The 19,553-nt window shown below is 37.8% G+C and overlaps 2 protein-coding genes across 4 annotated transcripts; both read right to left on the bottom strand.

Annotated features, from left to right (window-relative positions):
• Positions 1-907: 907 nt before the first annotated feature.
• Positions 908-7,622, bottom strand: LOC131314541 (PKS-NRPS hybrid synthetase cheA-like). Of its 2 annotated transcripts, XM_058343251.1 has the most exons (5): positions 7,411-7,622; positions 3,564-4,016; positions 2,899-2,979; positions 1,596-2,809; positions 908-1,524 (listed from the first exon to the last, which is right to left on the bottom strand). In XM_058343251.1, the coding sequence occupies exons 1-5, from the start codon at positions 7,498-7,500 to the stop codon at positions 963-965; spliced, it is 2,400 nt and encodes a 799-aa protein (XP_058199234.1). In that variant the 5' UTR covers positions 7,501-7,622; the 3' UTR covers positions 908-962. The 2 variants fall into 2 exon arrangements, with proteins under 2 accessions (XP_058199234.1, XP_058199235.1); XM_058343252.1 differs by lacking the exon at positions 3,564-4,016.
• A 915-nt stretch (positions 7,623-8,537) lies between these two features.
• LOC131314542 (ubiquitin carboxyl-terminal hydrolase 24-like) lies at positions 8,538-18,926 on the bottom strand. Of its 2 annotated transcripts, none has more exons than XM_058343255.1 (7): positions 18,551-18,926; positions 16,334-16,990; positions 16,059-16,243; positions 14,090-14,349; positions 12,163-12,308; positions 9,786-9,962; positions 8,538-9,026 (listed from the first exon to the last, which is right to left on the bottom strand). In XM_058343255.1, the coding sequence occupies exons 1-7, from the start codon at positions 18,563-18,565 to the stop codon at positions 8,838-8,840; spliced, it is 1,629 nt and encodes a 542-aa protein (XP_058199238.1). In that variant the 5' UTR covers positions 18,566-18,926; the 3' UTR covers positions 8,538-8,837. The 2 variants fall into 2 exon arrangements, with proteins under 2 accessions (XP_058199238.1, XP_058199236.1); XM_058343253.1 differs by having other exon boundaries at positions 12,163-12,311; positions 18,551-18,913.
• Between the last annotated feature and the right edge of the window lie 627 nt (positions 18,927-19,553).

Consider the following 19,553-nt stretch of genomic DNA (forward strand, 5'->3'; position numbering starts at 1 on the left):
TTGGGAAAAGTTTATTTTTGAACTAATTTTTGAAAAAAGAAATTGGAAATCGATTTTCGGAAAGAAAAAAAAAACTAGTTTTTGAAAAAAAAAGGGTTTTTGGAAACATTTTTCAAACAAAATGGTTTTTGAGAAAAGAAAGTTCTAAAAAACATTTTTTCGTATTTTTTTAACAAAAAAAAAATTCAAAACGTTTTTGAAAAACAAGAAAGTTTTGAAAATATATATTTTAAAAAAAATTAAAAAAAATTCTGAAACTAATATTTTTTTTAAAGTTTTTTAAAACATTCTGTAATTAAAAACTTAAAGAAAATAATTCTGAAAATACTTTTTGAAATCAATCTCAATATCATCAAAATATTTTTGAAAACAATTCCTTTGTTAATCCTACGTAATCCACCTCCCTATAAGATAATATAGTACCCCCCATATAGGGATAACATTAATCCAAGAATTAATAATCCCGACAGTCATTTCGGAAGCCAAACGTAAGATAACTCAAGATTAGGACAAGTTACAACTAGTCCTATCCCAGGTAGTTAATCTGCGAATCAAACAAAATGTGTTTTTGGCGCATTTGTTTCACAATTAATTTAGGAAATTGAAATCTACACTCCCTTTTTTTACATCTACACTCCTTTTTTTGTCTTCTAGCAAAAAAATTACACACACTTTCAACACTAAAATCCAAAAAAGGGAGTGTAGATGTCAAAAAAGGGAGTGTAGATTTCAATTTCCTTAATTTATTCAAGTCCAATTTACGTTTCCTAAAATAGTTTTCAATATTTTATTTCCAAAAAGGAATCCATTTCTAGGAAAATACGAAAAAGAAACTATTTTCAACTTTTGCAATTGAACTATGCTAACAAATAAAAGCCGTAAGAATCCAAAAATCATAACGAAAAGCTAACAAAAAGTTACGAAAAATAAAAACTATCGAAATAAGTTTTAAACTAATAAGTTTACAACAATGAAGCTTTCACTTCGGGGTCTAAGTCGGAAGCGCCAACAAGCTCTTTGAATTTATCCATCAAATGAATCTTGTACGGCTCATCCAACCTCCCAAGTTTACTCAAAAAAATATCAAATTCGGCCAGGAGAACCTCCTCGCGGGTAGCATATTCCGACGGAGAAACCAAATCAAGCTTCTTCCAATGGTCGGGAAGGAAGGACAACGGTAGGGAACAATTGTTCTGCACAAATGGAACAATCTTGTGAGCACAGGGTATACCATGGGTATGCCTAACAACACATTCGCATGGAAGGTTATGTTGAACAACACATGGAACTCGTTGTGACTCCATTAGAACAAGTTTCATGGCGCTCTTCGAAACAAATCCCTTTAGCTCTTTAAAGAGGTCACACCCGAAACTATGCTGCTCACGATCCAGACTCTCCTCAAATGAAGCTTTGATTCCGGTGCACTGTAACTCAATCAAATCATGCATCTTCCCCCAAGCATTATCAAAGTCGCCTTGGGATGTCGCAAGAAGCCTTTTGAGCTCGGAATGTGAACTCTCCGCCCTGTGGAGAAAATGGTAAAATGTAAGTGATTGCAACAAATCAAGTGCATAACATGAAGGGTAACCAATTACCTGTTGCTAGTAACATTGCCAAAGTGCATGACGGAGTCCGTCCATGCCCCTACAAATCTCTCCTTTAGACCTCCCAACCAAAAACGCTCGACATAATCAAGTGCTGCAGGATACATGCCAAAGTCCCGCTTCAGTGCACAAAGGTGCTCCTCGTATGCCGCAATACTTGATGAGAGCACCAATGTGTTCCAACCATGCAAAAATGCCTCCCACTTCTTGTTATCAAACATCTTCTTACACTTAGCCAACACATTCTTCTCGATATGCCATCTACATAGAAGATTTGTAGCATCTGGGAAAACCGTTGCAATGGCATTCATAAGAGCCAACTTCCTCTCAGTGACGATCACAGTCGGAAGTGCGTCTTTAACCATCTCAGTCGGAAGTGTGTCTTTATCCATCATACCCTTCAACTTCTCCAACACCCAAGTATAGTTGTCCTCCTTCTCACACTCCATCAAAGCAAAGGCCACTGAGAACGTCAACTCCGTAGATGTGACACCAACAATCTCAAGTAACGAAAATTTGTACATGTTGGTCTTGTAGGTGCAATCCATTAGCAAGACCCGAGGGAAAGCACGTAACAAGTCACCGGCAGTAGGATGTGACCAAAATAACTCCGTGACACAACCTGTGGCCTCATTAGTCCGGTGCCACTCAATGTAATTGTGCTCAACTAACCGACTCATTAGTTTTTGCATCTGGGATTTCCCCTGCTCTATCACTCTGTGCTTATGGCGTGAATTGTAAACAGATTTAATAGTGCAGACATTCATAGGATCCTGGTTCTTCAATGCATTTAGGATATCTTTGGGTTTAACCAGAGACTTTGACAACTCCACCAATTTTGACGTCTGGTCTGATGACAACCTCCTGGCATATGAGTGCCCCCCCATATGAAGCGTGGAAGGATGGTTGTGCATACCGTTGAAGACCCTGACAGTCCAACCTTCAATGCCCTGAACACATTTCAATTCAAAAGGGCATCCACATTTCTTAGTGCCTGTGGCGTTCGGTCTTCGCTTCACTTCTCTATCCTCGTCATCGGACTTATTGACAAACTTTCTATACTGCCCACTCCGTTCACATGCAAATCTCATCCTTGGTCTTCGATTCTTTGCACCTGTCTCGGAGGCCTTTATCACAATACCAAGACCATTATTTTTACCGGTTGATCTTGCCCACTCTATCAACTCATCCTTGGTGGGAAAGACCTACGCTCACATGGTAACAAAAAAACAATCAACCCTTGTATAGCATTTGCAAAGATCATGAAAAAAATAACTTCTTCCAAAACACACACCGTGGCCGTTGTGAAAGCTTCGGTATAATCAAATAAAGCCAATGGCCCAGTATGAATACCCTGGGTGGAAGCATCATCACCCTGCAAGAACCAAAGAAACCAAAAAAAAAAAAAGAATTACATATGTTTTAGCGGCTTGTAGCATCTCATTCAGAATTAAAGTCCTAAAAGTAAAACAGATTTCAAACAAGTCAACTATAACTATAAGCATATATCTCCAAAAAGAAGCAAAATAATCTGAAATTTCCAACACAAGCAATTGAAAAGAAAATGGACACCAAACCATGAAAGTTGAATAACCAAGGCGCAACAGGATCAAAACTGTTAAGTTATGGGTGTATGTGTAATTAGCGTGTAATTAAGCCCTTGTGTAAATTAGATTAGAAGATAAGGGTCTCAGTGTAATTATTCTCTTAGTCTTGTATAACTCCAACGTAATGAGAAAATAACTCTATTCTTTTGGGTTCCCATTCCACGTCTCTCTCTTTCTTTACGACTTTACAAAAACTAACTTGCTGTAATAGATGAGGATAATAAGAACCGTTAAAAACAGAAAAGGAACACCATGCACTCATGGGGTTTAAGGGGCATTGAATTTGGCAATAATTTTCCCCTACAAGTGCCAAAACTGAATTTCCAGAGTTCAGTAGTTATCATTCACTCACCTTGTTTTTGTCTCCCAACTCTTCAAGTTCTACTTCAATTAACCTATCCACGGACTTCTCCATTTTGTTAGTTATAACATTCCAACCTTCGAAGGCATTTGCTTCTATGCATTGTTTCTTAGCTGGTGGAACATCACCTTCCACAGCTCGACTTTCATCACAAGTAGCATCCTCCTTCTTGCTGTCTTTGTCTTCCAGCTTATGAGGAACTGAATCTATATTTAAGCAATTTTCAAGATTTGCATCACCGTCTGCATGAGATTCTGGTTCATCATTGTCCTCTTCCTTGTCCTTCTGATCACCAGTTTCAATATCATTGCTGTCGTCGTCATTATCCTCATCACTACTAGAAGAATCCGAATATGTGGATTTCGTCTTTCTATTCAAAGGTTTATTGGCTAACTGCCCACATTTTATGCCCGAAGCCTTCCTAGTTACCAGTTCCTCATAGAACTACACCATACAAGAATAAAAACAAAAAGAAGCTCAGTGGGATAACCTGTTGAATTCCACCCGACACACAAGTGTACTCATGTACTCATTTGGATCCTTTTGCATGACATGACATAAGCCAAGTGTCAGCATACATGTACTAGTTGAATAAAAAAAGAAGTAAACAAAGTAGTTCAACGACATTCTCTCTCACAACAAGCTATTCCACAAGAATGAGAAGAAAATAATCATGAACCATACCAATCAGTTGAAAAATTAAATGGACAATAAGAAAGATACGTAGGAACAACACGAAGTAACCTAATTAACACATAAAAGCGTGAAAGCATAGAAAACACACACAAGTTGGTCAAGGGCTCAAGGTTACTTAATTCTATAAAACCAAGCATGAGCAATTGTATGTTAAACCAGAGTAAAAAGACAGTAATGAAATGTTGGGATAGTGACAATAGATACAAATCCAAGCACAAAGAACCGTGATAGAATTGCTTAGACGTCATTGAAGAAGATAAGAGAAGAAAAAGTTACCAATAACAGAAGAACATTAACAATCATGAAGAGAAACCAATATAAACATAAGAAATACCAGAAGGAAATAAAAATGACCTTCTGGAATCTGGATATAACTTAACTGCCATACTGGTTTGGTGGGTTTTATCCACCTGGCACGTCCCATACATGTCCGTGTATGTCCTTAGCGAATTGAGTGTCCCATAGTGTCCGACACGGATATGACAAGTAGTTAGGAGTGTCAAAGCTTCATACATCTCAATGATACCAATAGACACTAACCAGTTGTCATCGTTTTACTCCTCCGTCTCAAAATTCTGGTCCAGCTTTCCTTTTTTGGACATCCCATTCCATAATCCTTGTCCATTTTGACTAGTCAAAGAGGAAAAAATGGAGCCATTGTCTTTTGCACCCTTCATCCCCATATCCAAATTCCAAAACAAAAGTGGAGGAGAAAATACACTCGAATCTAAAACTAATCATTGCATTTTGAAAAGGAGGGTTATCTTGGAAATCACATGTTTTGAGTAATGATTGTGGTCCCTTAAAAAGATGGAGTTTCAAAAAGGTAAAATAGGATTGCAAGAATTGTCAGCAAAAGTTATTAGATGCCAAAGATATTCAAGCAATTTTCTCTAACACATTTGAAGGCAGGTATCTAACCATTAATCATTTAAAGTTTCACCCATCAGTCATATAGGGGAACTTTATAGTTGGAAAATACAAAGTGTATGTCAAATCACATAGCTTTGGATATATGTTGCAGTATTCCACCGTTTTCCTTTATGTTGAGTTGTTATAAAAGGTTCCTTGCATTGTTTCACCCAAAGCATCTTTTTGGAGGTATCTGGTGGTTGATATTCTCCCCAATGATTAGGATATCAAAGGGTTAAGTCGACTGATTAGGACGACTATGGGTCGGCAATGTTGAGGGCTTCCAAAGAGGGCAAGTGGATGGCTTTCCTATGGTGGTTAAGGTTTCATATTTGCAGTTTCCAATAACACTTCCACTTTGGAAGGATGGATACCGTAAGACAGCCTATTTGTCTTATTTTGTGCATTAAGGTTGTGACAAGCCTTGAAGGCGAACTTCCCTTTTCTCCCCAACGGCGAGGTGGTAAAAACAGATGCTCTCACTTCTTCCTTGTACAAATTCAGTGCCTTATAAGGCTTGATTGTTAGGAAGAAGCAATGTTACATGGGTGTTTGGGGGGTTTCAAACGAGATTGCCTAGGTAGAAAAGTTAGTACTTGGTCAAAGGGAGCGAGCTTGCTATCATTAAGATAGTACTTTGCCATAAGGAGTTAAACTTTGAAGTGGTGTGGGAGAAGGTATTAGAGCAACTTTTCCCGAGTATTTTTCATCTTGTCAATCAAGAAGGCCGAGGTGAGGAACAATATTGGAAGGGAGATACAATAGGTGTTATAGCAACAATTCTATTTGACATGAATTTGCAAGACTGGTATATCATTACGAATTGATGAAGGACGGGATGAGTTCAACAGGCCATCTACAAGAAAAGGATATTGGAAGTGTAGCATTGCTATGGGGCTTTGATGTAGGCTTAAGAACCACATTTCCCCAACAAATGATTTGGTTGTGTCCCAAAAGTTCGGTCCGTTCTTGCAGGATGCAACATATGATAAGACTCTCGCTGTTGGCAACTTGATGAAAATGTGGCATTATCGTTAAATGGTGTAGAGTTCATAATGAGGAAGAAGAAAGCTTGGGTATAGTCCTCCATATGCTAGATGTGGATATTTGGAGGGTGATATACAATAAGACTTCTCAAGCGGTCGAGTAGCATTCTTATAGGTTTGAAAGTTACTTTGTTGCAACGTTCTACATGTGAATGCAAAGGAGGCTGACAAGAGAGAAAACTCAGATGTTAAAAAACAATATAGTCCCCCCACCAGATGGGGAAAAATAAAAAAGGCCCGAAGTTCTGGAGGTATGGTAATGTCATAAGGCATGCTTTGACAATTAAACAGGAACATATAGCAAAGAAACAACATGCCCATCTTGTAGAATGGTTGATGTCAACTATCCATCCCATTTTCAAAAAGATTAGAGAAGGCCCCAACAAACTATCAGATCATCCAACAACTGCAAAGATATGCATAACATGGATCAAAAAAGGGTTGGTATCCTCTCCAGTTACTGTCACGGACAGTAAAAGATGCAGTTGGCTCACATTGTAGAGCTTGGCGACAAATATCATTATATCACTCCTTATTCCATCTATCAGTAATAACTCGTATGGATTCCAGTTTTCCATCATATCTTAAGAAATAAATGGTTAGTCTGGTCAAATCACTAGATCATTTACACCATAATAGCTTCTTTTGCTTGGACATTGTCCTGCGGCATGACCTATAAAACAAAACAAAACAAAGCATGTCTTGCGGCATGCATTTTTTGATGGATCCGGATCCTCTCCAGTAAATGTCTTGCTGGGTTGTCTAAAAAATGTGGGCCCTACATGACATTCTTACCTGTAAGAATACATTATAGTGTGAGAAAAAATGGACTGTCGGGGACAGTGAGGATACCAACCCTTTAACTAAAACCGCTTGTTTCAGCGAAAGTTATCCAACTACTTCACATACGCAAACCACATATAAAACACTTACACCGTAGAGAGGTTCACTAAAGCACACGAAGGAGTGTTGAGTTAAATTTTTTAATTCTCATTCCTATCAGTCAACATTTTACCCGTATCTCAGAGAACCCATAACCCTTATAAATTTAGAGAAAACTCTCTTTAGCTCAGTTCCTTTTTCCCCATGAATTTTGCAATAAAGATAAATTCCTCCAAACCAATGGAACATGATCATAAATATAAGGAGAGAGAGAGAGAGAGAGAGAGAGAGAGAGAGCTGACGTTTTGGGGAAGATATCTGCTCTTCCTCTTCTTATTGTCATTGTTGTTGTTGCTACCTTCGCTGGACATCGATTCGTTCTCGGAGGCCATTTTTAGGGCTCACTGTCCAGTGTCCACTGGTTCGTGACTTGACACAGAGAGAGAGAGAGAGAGAGAGAGAGGGAGAGACGGAGAGGGAGAGACGGCGGGGAAGATTTCCGCGAGGATTTTTATACTTTTTCTTGTTTTGTCCTCCTTCAAATTTTGTTTGCGTTTCTTATTCAAATTTTGTTAGCATTGCTGCGGGTAAAAGTAGAGTATAATTTTTTATTTATTTGTGTTAACGAAACAAATTAATAATGTCAAAATTAATTTTATTTGTATAAAAATTGTAGAGCATCAAATCTATGTACCAAGGTTTTTATGCGCTATAATTTTAATACAAACAAAAACAATTTTAGAATTATCATTTGTCGGCGAGAATACAATTATATTTCAAAAAATGAACTTGCACACTGGTCGAACCCCGTTTATTTCAAAATAGAAGTATCATGATCGTACATTTTATATTGATGAGTAGAAATTGGGCACACTAGTGAATGCATGGGTTGTGGGGGAGGGGTGCCGTAAAGGAGTATTTTTTTTTTTTTAATATTATATATACATCCGCGGGAGTTAGTAGATTACTCCATAGTGAATTTCAAAGGTTATTTATACGTGGATTGTGGTCGGTGAATGCGTACGTATCATTGTTCTTTCCTTTCGAAAAATAAATAGGACCCTCTTTGGGACTAATCGAAACTGTTTGCAGGCTTCCGCCCTTAATGGGACCTGGACTCACTTCGATGGTCGAAAATTGTTTATTTTCTTTGCTCTCGCTAAGATTATGATGTTAATTGCATATCGCTTGATAATTTTTTGGAACACGTCTATGTTGAGAAAAAAATATTGCAACGCTGGATCAAAATTTATTTTTCCCGACAAATTTATTCCGAAAACACATCAACCAAACTCGATTAACACAATTTTTGACATTATTTTCTCGACGATCTCTAAAAAGTGAATGTTCCAGATAATAGATTGGGTCCGAAAAGAGCCCACAATGCACAACGGGAAGGTCCAGTGACCCTAAATGAGAACATCAACAGTACACGAAAACAAATTTTCCTCCCCATTGATGTCGCATGAGCCTTGTACACAATTCTTGCAACAATATTTTCCTTCTAAATGTGTCATGATCATCTATTTCACCTGGCCATGAACTCTTGTTCTACAACGAACACACAACACAAGTACCCTCTATGTCTCGTCAGTTTTCCACTGTGGAGTTGACCCTACATGCATACAAACTCTCCATGGAGTTCAAGAAGAACTCCTAACTAAAATACATATACCATTTTTGTATCCCTCCTTTCTTACAAGAATAACCCAAATTCCGAATCTCATGTCTACAGTTGCTTGTAGAAGAGGACATAAGCTTGCTCATGAAGTACCTTGCTTGTGGGTATAACAGTTACAGAAGCATCATCAAAGTGCAACCACTTTCCGTTTGGGTGGCGGGTATCTGCAGTATAATGCCCCTTCGACGGGTCCCTCCCGTGGTGAGTAATTGTGGCAACAAGTTCGTATCTTCGCCCCTGTAACAGAAAAGGCAAATCATTTAGAATCAAAGCCCTCGTATCCTGGATCATCCAAAGCAAATGAAATGGTAGCAGCGAAAGACTTGAGGAAGGTGATTTACAAACAGAATATTTATTCAGAAAACACATCCAGAATGATGTGGAAATATCACTTTTTGACGTAGGCATAATGGTGGGCATTTAGATATGTACTGAAAGGATATGTACTGAAAGAATCACCAATTGTTGAATGGATCTCTAAGGAATATGGATAAAAAAAATAATACTTCTGCTTCGCTTTTTTGAGTACATGCTGATGTCTGAAGATGAAGATAACTTCCAGAATATGATCTATGAATTGTAAACCGCTAGATGATGAAATCTAGCAATAAAACAGCGTCTTTTCAACATTTTTAGTTTCAACAACCACTGACATGGTCCTATTAGCTTTACAATTTCGAAGGATACAAGTAGACAATGGAAATGACTCCAATCTAAAACATAGCCAAGGTGTGCTACATAATGCCTTCAAACCTTTGTTGAACTTTTGCAGGAAGAGAACTTGGTATAAGAGTGTAAAAACGACATATATTTTTGTGCAATAAGAGTTGTTGAATATTCGAATAACAGGCACATAAACAGTTCCCCAAATGAAAATTCACAAAAATAGAATAGTTTAGAAATTTAAAAAAAAATACAAACACTAATTGTTTGTAATAGTAGCTGCCAGCTCTGACTGACTAACGTAGTAGAATAGTGACACTATTAGGACATTACCTCAGAAGACGGTGAAACTATTATTTCCCGTCCAAAAACCAGCTCCAGAGGAAACCGGACAGGTTTATGCAGTTTGGTGCTTCCTTGGCTCCCATAGCTAAAACGCATCAAATGCAATATCATTATCTCAGAAAGCTCCAGTATCTTAACAGACTTGCTAGCATTCACCACCTCAGCCTGAGATTATGGGCGCGAACAAATATTCAGCATAAAGCAATTTCCCAAGTAGCGCAACATGATAATAGATGATACTGACAGAAGAAGGATTAAAGTGATAACTACATGTCAGCCACATTCTTCCATTCATTTACTATTGAGGAACAAATTTCATAGTTCATTGCAAGGGATGCTCGGTACAATAAACCAAAAATAAACTCTGCCAGGAAGTAGAATAGATGAGTTATAGTATAATACGTGAGAACCCCAATTGAATGCTAAATTACATAATGACTGGATTTATATGATAGTGGTAGGAAGACTCACACGAGTAATCATATAGAAATAATCAATAGAAATACTGACCTTGAAAATTAGACAATCACATGAATTTCGAACTAGCTGGAGATTCTATGGTCAAGGAAAGAAACAAGGCTAGTGCCGAAAAATCCAGACATCAAGCATTAAACCAGGAACATATACAAGACAACATGGGCACCACCCAAATTACCCCCATGGTCTCATAGTTTGTCCACAGGTATCTTTGGGAAATTCCAAAAATGATGTCCATTTTCATTTGCCAATCTAACAAATAAACTATTATTAACCATTATTAGTTAATACAGCAACAGACCGTAGTTTGGAAATTCTGCTCTACTAGATGTATGTGAAATTGCATTTCATTGTGAAGTATGGACGAAAGTAATAAATGAGAACCGGAAGGCAGAATGGTATCCAAGAATATCTCGAGACATATTTGGTTGAACCCTACCTACCAAAAATTAGTAGTTTTTTTTTTTGAAGGAGCAATTAGTTTGTTTACTGTAGGACTCAATTTAATTTATTAGAGTTGCGTAGCAAGTTAGGGTAACATGATTCTTTCAAGTTTCAACTACCCAACAAGTTAGAAGTTACTGGTCGGGTATTTGCAGGTTAGAAGTTACTGTAGGGCTCCCAAAAATCATAGTTTCTACGGAAGAGTACAATCTAATGTCGGTTGTAGATTTTTTAGAGGTTTTCCGGAGATTGACGTTAACAGAACATAGGGCATTTTTTAGGTGCATGGTAAAGGAAGGTATTAGGATGTATACCGAGGCAAAGGACCAGCTTTTAAAAGAACCTATAGGTCGAGTGACATCATACGGCGCACCTAAAGGCTTTGTCAAGGTCAATTTGGATGCTGCACTTATGGAAGGCAAGGAAATAACATATAATGCGGGGGCGATAATTTTTACGGATGACATGGGTAACATTTTATAGAATAAAACGTGCATATTTTCTGGCATATTAAGTGCCGAGGCAGCAGAATTAGCAACTCGAAAGTTTGCACTTGATGAAGCGTGTTAAGGGTGGACTCAAGAAATTATCAATAGATATGGACAATTTTAACGCAGTGAAGAAATTGCAGGGGGAAGCCTCATCAACCCGAAACTTTTAATGAGTATGGGTAAGTTTTTTGTGCATTTTCTTTTAATTTAATCTTGTCTTTGTTAATTGCTAATAACACTTTTTTATAGAACAGTGCCAGTTCATTTCCTTGAGAATTACGAAATCAGGTATAATCCAAGACAAGGAAACACAGCAACACATATGATGGTGAAGTAAGCGATCAACTTATTTATATGTCCATATAGGGATTTTTCATCGATTTCGGAAAAAACAAGAGCTGCAATCGAAAGGGATGCTATAGGCCCAATTTCAGATTTATGACAAAACCGAGGAAATGTCAGATTTATCACAAAATCGACATGATATCTGTCTGGAGGCCCTTTGTCGATTGCAGGAAAAATAATAAATAAACCTAATTGTCTTTCAGGAACCTCTTTCAATAATTGTGAACCATCATAATGTTAAAGTCTAAATCACGGTGAGCCCCAACTAAAATTCTTCTTTAAAGTGAAGAAACTTGAGGTGCTTTTGTATGAAGTTATTCCTATGCAGCATGTCAATCCTTCACCAACTAATGTGAAGAAAATAAACATGCAGATTAAGACATCTTTCGAGTGTGTTAAGTTATGGGTTTGTATGTAATTAGTTGTAGTTTACATTTAATCTCTCATGTAAGTAGATTAGGAGATAAGGGTCTAACATGTAATTATTGTTTACATTTGTATAAGTATAACGTAATGAGAAAATAACCCTAATTTTTTGGGTCTCAATTCTGGCGTCCAATTTTACAGAGTGGATCAAAAATCGTACAATAAGATACAAAACACCATACCTTTCCAGGAGCAGATGTTCGATAGCCTTCAAGTGTCTCGGGAGCAGAAAATAGATGTAGTGCATCTTCTATGGTACAGACAGGATCTGGGCAAATATTAAGATGGAGCAAAAGAAATGGTTGAACAGTAGCTGAGGCCTTACTACCTGCTTTGAATAAGAGAAAGGGTATCAATAACAAAAATAAGATTTCAAGTTCAGCATGTTCTGGTTTTACAACAGACTGATTGCAAACATCTAAGCAAAATCCTCACTGTAGACTTGTTCTCAGTGACTCAATTATGAAACAAAACCAAACCAAGCCAAGCCAAGCCAAGCCTTAAGTCCCCATAAATTGGAGTCGGCCGTCCGCTACATGAATCTGTTTTCTCTATTGAACTCTGCCAAGGGCATCATGTTCCATAATATCCAAAAACTTGTATCCTTCCGAACTACCGCCTTTAAAGTCGATTTTGGTCTACCAATGCCCTTACTGCGACCATCTACCATGATCCTATCACTCCTACCTACTGCATCTATTAATCAACGATACACATGTCCAAACCAACTTAATCTACTTTCTCTCATCTTCTGTTTTTTTATAAGTAAAATAAAGTTTTATTGAAAAGGCATCAAGGGAATGCCACCCGTGTACAAAAGAAAGCAATGAGTAGAAAAGAAAATGTCAAAAATTAAAGGCCCTATACACCCCAAAACTATCTAACAGGCCGAGCCAAAAAAAAAAACTATCTAATATGTCGAAAAATTGACCCAAAGTAGGGTTGCACTCCCTCGACTCCCATCATTGCCAATTGTGAAGATGAATGAAAACATACTACCACGGACTAATCATCACAGAAGCATTAAACTTTTCAAAAAACTCAATAAACGTTGAAGGATAAATATTTCTGTCAGAGGTTGTCCAACAATGGTTAATTATCACCTCCAAACTAGTATATGAGTCTAGGTGTCCTTTCCACTCATTGCCAATTGGTTTTGAGTAGGATGCTTTAACAATTTCTAAAGTTATCCTTTGTCAAAATGCTTTCAATTTCACAGGTAATTTATTGTTCTATGGTCCTAAGACTAATACTTTAACATTTTGTTTCTAGACTTCTAGTACTTGATTAGTTTAGACTTGAAATTTAAATGTGTTGTTATCTATAGCTTCTATAAAGAAATGATGGAATAGGTAAAGGTTATCATTGCTCTCTTTTATAACGTAAAGCTTCCATCAAGTAATCATGGAAGCAGCTTGCAGCGGAAAAGTGACAAAAGATCAATGTAATAAGATTATCAAGCACAGTTGATTGATAGCATCCCATTGAACACTCACCAACATTAGTTGCAACATCTTCAAATGACGTGGACCATTTTAAATGTGTGGAACTCAATGGGGGCCATCAGGAGAAGAGGTTGTGTTCCAGAGAAGCCACAAACTGGAATGACTCAAATTCATAACTATCATTCTAATCCTAACACCCCCGCAAAACGGCAACCAAAACAAAGGGAGAATCTGATCTCTACCCAATAATCCCAAACATAGACCAAAGTCAAACAATTAGTTCAATTGAGTTAGTAGGTTCTAAAGAACACAAGCCCATGGTCAAGAATAGTCAGTTATAAGCCGCATTTTTCAACATTATCTACAGGCAAATGGTGGCTCCGTCAGTGGTCGATTGACAAATTTTGTTATAATAGTTTGGTGAGCAATCTTTCTAATAAAGTCAAAAGGCAGGCTACAATCCAAATCGAGTAGGCTCAGAAAATAAGAATCTGAATCATGCAAAACGGCAAAGGATACTTTTGGAAGACCGTCGTCAAACATAGGAGATTCCAATGTAACCTTACTTCCACTAGAAATACCAGAAAACCATTCATAAGAGACCAATACCAAGCGATGGGATAAAAGCTTCATGATAGCAGCATAGGCTGTAAAGTTGTCCTACCTCTTGCCTTCACGACACTTCTCAATTGACCCCCAAAAATGACACTTAATTTCGAAGGAATAAAGCTCTGTGTTCTTGTAATTGCCGTCTTGTTTTTTGGGCCGACAGTCTCCCAGCAATCATCATCGTCATCGTCGTTTATTGATGAAACCAAAGAGGTTCTTTCCCCGTTACAGATTGAAATTTGACCTTCAAGTTTAAGCAATTCATCATGCATCTGATGCATGATAAAACTTAGGAACTCCTGGGCATCTTCCTGCCTGATAAATATGCGAATCTTCAGCACAAAAAAAAAAGTACAAATGCAAAACACCAAAATACAAAACAGCATTGCCACAGAATTACCCCTCACAAAGAGGATACAGTTGTGTCAATCAGTTCGATATTCCTCCTCTTCAAGTTCTTACAAATGAAGAGAAAAAGTGAAATCTCAGTAGCCAAAATTTGGACTCTACATAGGCATGTTAAGAGATCATCAGGGTTGCTATTTTATCTGGTTGTGAGAAGGAACCGAAATAAGTCTCAAGTCCCAATCAATAGGGGTCGGCTCTCAGCACATTTCACTCTTCCAAAGAATCCAAACAAAAAATAGGACAAATGAAGGGAGAAGAATGTAAGAAGAAATAAACATTACAAAACTATATAACTGTACCCAGTCTGATGAACATCCCATACCTCAATTATATCTTATCTTCTTTCTTCTTCTTTTTCCTTTTTTTGCCATTCGTTAATCTTAATCTACTCTATCCTAGGGGACTTCGGGAGGGGGATGGGTGCTTACGGAAATTGAACCCTGCCCATGTGCATGGGAGTATAAGGGAGGCACCGGCTGACTCCACTCCACTTGCTACCTCAATAATATCTAATTGCACAAATATAGGCATTACAATCTTGAGTCAGGTAGCAAGAGACAACCACCCAATCTATCCTAATATTGAAAGGGGCTACCCGATACATGATAGGGATATACCATTTTAGGCAAGAGGAACCGAAACCCCATCTGTGGACGCCTCTCTCTCTCTCTCTCTCTGAGTAATATCCAATTGCACAGATATAGGCATTACTATCTTGAGTCAGGTAGCAAGAGACAATCACCCAATCTATCCTAATATTGAAAGGGTCTACCCGATACATGGTAGGGATACCATTTTAGGCAAGAGGAACCGGAGTTCCTCTCTCTCTCTCTCCACAAAGCCTACCCATTTCTCTCTATCTATCCAGACTCGACACCCAGTGAGGAATCGACATCGAGATTCATTGGGAGTTCTCCCAGAAGAAGCTGGCAGACAAAAAAGTGGAGAAAGAAAAGAAGGTTATGGAAAAGGATTGAGACTTCTTGTGGTACCCGGAAGAGTATGACTATGACTACGAAAACAGAAACAGGTACCTTTACTTGATGACCCAATCTATGATACTGTCTTTTGGTTTCCAGAAATTTTGATTATTCAATCTTTGGAACTATGATGTCTCTCGTGCAAGAAATTATCAAACAAATATTGCAGGAGGAAGAACGCCGTTTACAATGAGGATGAGATGACGGTGTTGAGGGCACGCAAACGATTGATCAAGGATCAATGCAACTTCTACTCAAAGCAGGGATTTTGTCGGGACATTTTGAAGGGAAATAGACGAAATCGGGACAACTTTGTTCTTTTACAAGTTGTGAGAAATTTTTTTACTCTCTAGACGGTTCTCAATAAGTTTTTTTATCTCTCTCTCCACTCATTACCAAAGTTTCTCAAAACTTAAAACCAAACAAAGTGAATTTCTATAGGGATAATTTGGGAAACTGATACACCCGACCGTGGTGCAAAATGTGCACATTAAGCATTTGTCTCCTTAAAGTCAGACTTTCCATTATGTAGAACATTATTACTGTTCTTCTCTTTCTATTGGCATAATAGATGTCCTAAGTGTGCCGATAAGGAAAAATGCAAGGAAATAAGAGAGAAAGGATGACATTACAAACCTTGGCCTGCCATGTATACTGTTTGGAACATCAGGAGTGAAAATTTTCAAAATCGTTTCAAACATGTCGGGGCGAAAAGGCTTTCCAGTTTCTAGAAACATCTCTTTTTTCTTTGAGCTTGACTCCATGGGAGTGTCAAAATCAGAGATGAACTCAACAAACGCACGTAACGCTGGATACTCATCCTAAGTATAGAAAACAAGTTTTTCATTCATGAGTAGAAATTTGACTACCAGAAAAAGATGCTTCAAACGAAACAATCCGTACTACAGTACCATTGGTATGTCACGAGTTCTCAATTCCTGTAAAAGTAGAACAAACGGAGGACAAGAGAGTAGAGCCTGCAGAGTTGCATTGAGAAAGCATAGATTCCCCATGTTGACTAAACCTCGAGGTAATAAATTTCTGACAGCTGCAGTTCGTCCATTAGATGTCTCAAGAATACTTTCTCTGGAATTCACAAGGTCCACACCTTCTGATGAGCTAACCAAGGCTTCATTCGCAATGAGGTTAGATGGTATAGTCACAATTTCACCAAAATGGTGTTCCCCACTAAACTCCTTTGAAAAATTAGAAACATTTTCGGAGAAGCACGAATGGGTTAGCTCTACATTAGCAATTTTCAATCCTTGTATACCATCACTACAGCTAACAGAACATCTATGATGGACGCTTCCATTTTCATCTATGGTTGTGCCTGCTATCGGAGCTGTACTTTCTACTGTAGAACATGTCGCTGCATTTTTCTTATTGACCAGTTTTGATATACATCCTGCAGTATGATTGACCTCTGACAATTTAGTGCTGAAAATCCCCACAGATTTCAAAGTTTCAGAATCAATAGAACCAAATTTAATTTCTATATCAGTCTTTGGGGACTGCCTCTGCAAGGACTTGATTTCATCTTCTGTGAATGACCCAAATATCAGAACCTGCAAGTTATACAACCAAGAAAAAATAAGCAAAATCCTCTAAACATGCTTAAGAAATTCGTAAGGAACTAGAAACCCGTCCTTTGTCAACTCACTCATACCAAAATCAGAGAACCTAGCAGGATGTCAGGTAGTTAAATAGTTATGAGGTTTAACAACATTATGGTAAATTCAAAGGGGACGTCTCAAATTCCAAGGCCATGCAAGTTCATACTTCAGCCCTTGCCTAACGTAAATTTGCTATTTACGTTTGCTATCTTCCAGTTCCCACTTTCCCCATAAGGGAAAGTTCGTAACCTTTGGTTTGGCATAAAGTGGAAACTTTTGGTTTGACTCGCGTAGAGGGGTCAAGATAGAGAATAGCTTGATATACATTGGTAGGCCATTACAATTTACAAAACAACTTTTAAGCTTTAAAGACAACCAATGACTTAGCATTGTATCAGAGCTCATGATTACAAGGCTTTTTTCCCAAAGGCACCCAGCTTTCGCCCCTTTTCAACACTGAGAAAAACACATAGCTATCTCCGATGGTAAAGATTCGTTTTTGGAAATTTCCTGGGGAACCCTTGTAAACAGGTATAATTTGTTCCTTTTGCTTTGTTTTCATAAAACCCTTGCCTACTCGTGAAAAAATCGACTTCGCCGCTTCCCGGGGTACAACAGCAATGGAACAACAAACACCAAAGCTACCAAAACTTAATCCTCAGCAAAGTTTCTGAGAAAATGCACGACGGGAAACAAGAAAAGTACAGGTTCCCCTTCCTCCATTTCAACTCTATAGCTAGATAGCTACAATGTAAAAGGAAACCATTGTTTGAGGAAAATAAAATAGCATTCCCCTTCCTTAAAGGATCTATACACTCAAAATGTCATATCCCATATTACTTGTCCTTAACCCAAAGGGTTTGGCCAAGCAGCCTTGGCCTGGGACTTAGGGGTTTGCTCCCACCTAAGGTCACAAGTTCAATTCTCCTTACCAAGTCCTTTGGGCCAGAACATAGAATTTTCAAATGGAAGGTAAGGTTTGAATCTCAAGGGGTGGACCTATGGTGAAATTCCATAACTCACTCACCCGGTAATTACCCGGTACATATGGGACATGGCGACTGCATGTATCCGAGGGATTAGTTGAGGCAAAATGTTTTGGACACCCTAAATAAGCAAAAAGAAAAAAGAATGACTTGTCCGTTTTTTCTCACCAGCTTTATGAGGAAACAAAAATAGCCCTAACTTTGACAACATTGAAACCAAATAGAATCAAAATTAAACTAATAAAAAAAGGAAAGTAATGGTTGCCCACCGTCCATTTCAATCTATAGCTACAATGTCAAAGGAAACTAGCATCATTTGACGAACATAAAATAGAATTGTTCTTTCCTTAACGATCCATACAGCTCAAAATGTCATACACGAATTACTTGTCCTTTTACTCCAACAATTTCCCATGAACCTAACATAGCCCTAACTTTTGACAACATTGCAAGCAAATGGAATCCAAATAAAACCACCAAATGGGCAAAAAAATTATAACTAATAATAAAAAGGAGAAAAAAGAACCTTGTGATCAGTCATCTTTGCGAGAGAATTGAAGGGGCAAGCGGGAAACCATCAAGGAGAAGCTAGGGAAAGGGCCATCAGAGACCAAGTGAAGCCATTTCGTTCGGAGCCAGGTACAGGGGAGAGGGAGAGATTGCTGCGAATCGATGACGGAAGACATGAAAATGGAGGTAAAGAGGAGGATGGTATCGGAGGAGAGAAAGAGAGGAAAAGGGCTTGGTGATGTGGGTTTGTCTCTATCTGATGTGATGATGGCCTGAATCTGCAAAATAATGCAGCCTAGTTTTGGGCAAAAACAGGCTCACAAAGTTTCATGAGGAGCCATGTCAAAAAAAAAAAAAAAAGTTTCATGAGGAGAGAGAGAGAGAGAGAGAGGTTAAGAAGGAAAATACTAAAAAACCTAAAGAAAGCAAGCCAGCAGGGTTTGGAAAGGAGAGGAGCTTGTAAATAAGAGGGATGCTACTTGCCGACACAATTTCGAACATAATTGCGTTCGGAACCGTTCGATACATATGAACTCAAAGAAATAAATCCGTGTAAATAATGTGGATGAGACAAAAAAAATCTTTTATAAAAAGAAGAAAAGAAAAGAAAGAAGTTTAGACAAAATTAATTTGTGGGATGGTCAGAACTAATATTATTTATAGAGATTGTTTATTTGGTTTTCGTCAAAAATTTTGAATTAATGAGTTGTCACTACAAGAGGAATTACAACAGTATGAAATTATCTACTGAAATTTTTAAAAAATTAGAGACAGTAATGTTACAAATTTCTCGCCTTTAGTAAACTTTTGTTTTTTTACTTTTAAGCGCAATTTATTTCTTTTCTGAGATACATTTTATCAAGACGAATGATTAATCTTTAAAATTTAACGTAGATAGTAAAAATTTTAAAACGCAAATAAGAGTACCGAAACTAAATTTTAGGTGAAAGTGGATCTAAATACACTCACTTTTCTCTCTCTACACCACTAGAATTTTATATTTCCACCCGCTAGAGATC

Source organism: Rhododendron vialii, chromosome 13a (genome assembly GCF_030253575.1).
Source record: "Rhododendron vialii isolate Sample 1 chromosome 13a, ASM3025357v1".
NCBI classification, from domain to species: Eukaryota; Viridiplantae; Streptophyta; class Magnoliopsida; order Ericales; family Ericaceae; genus Rhododendron; species Rhododendron vialii.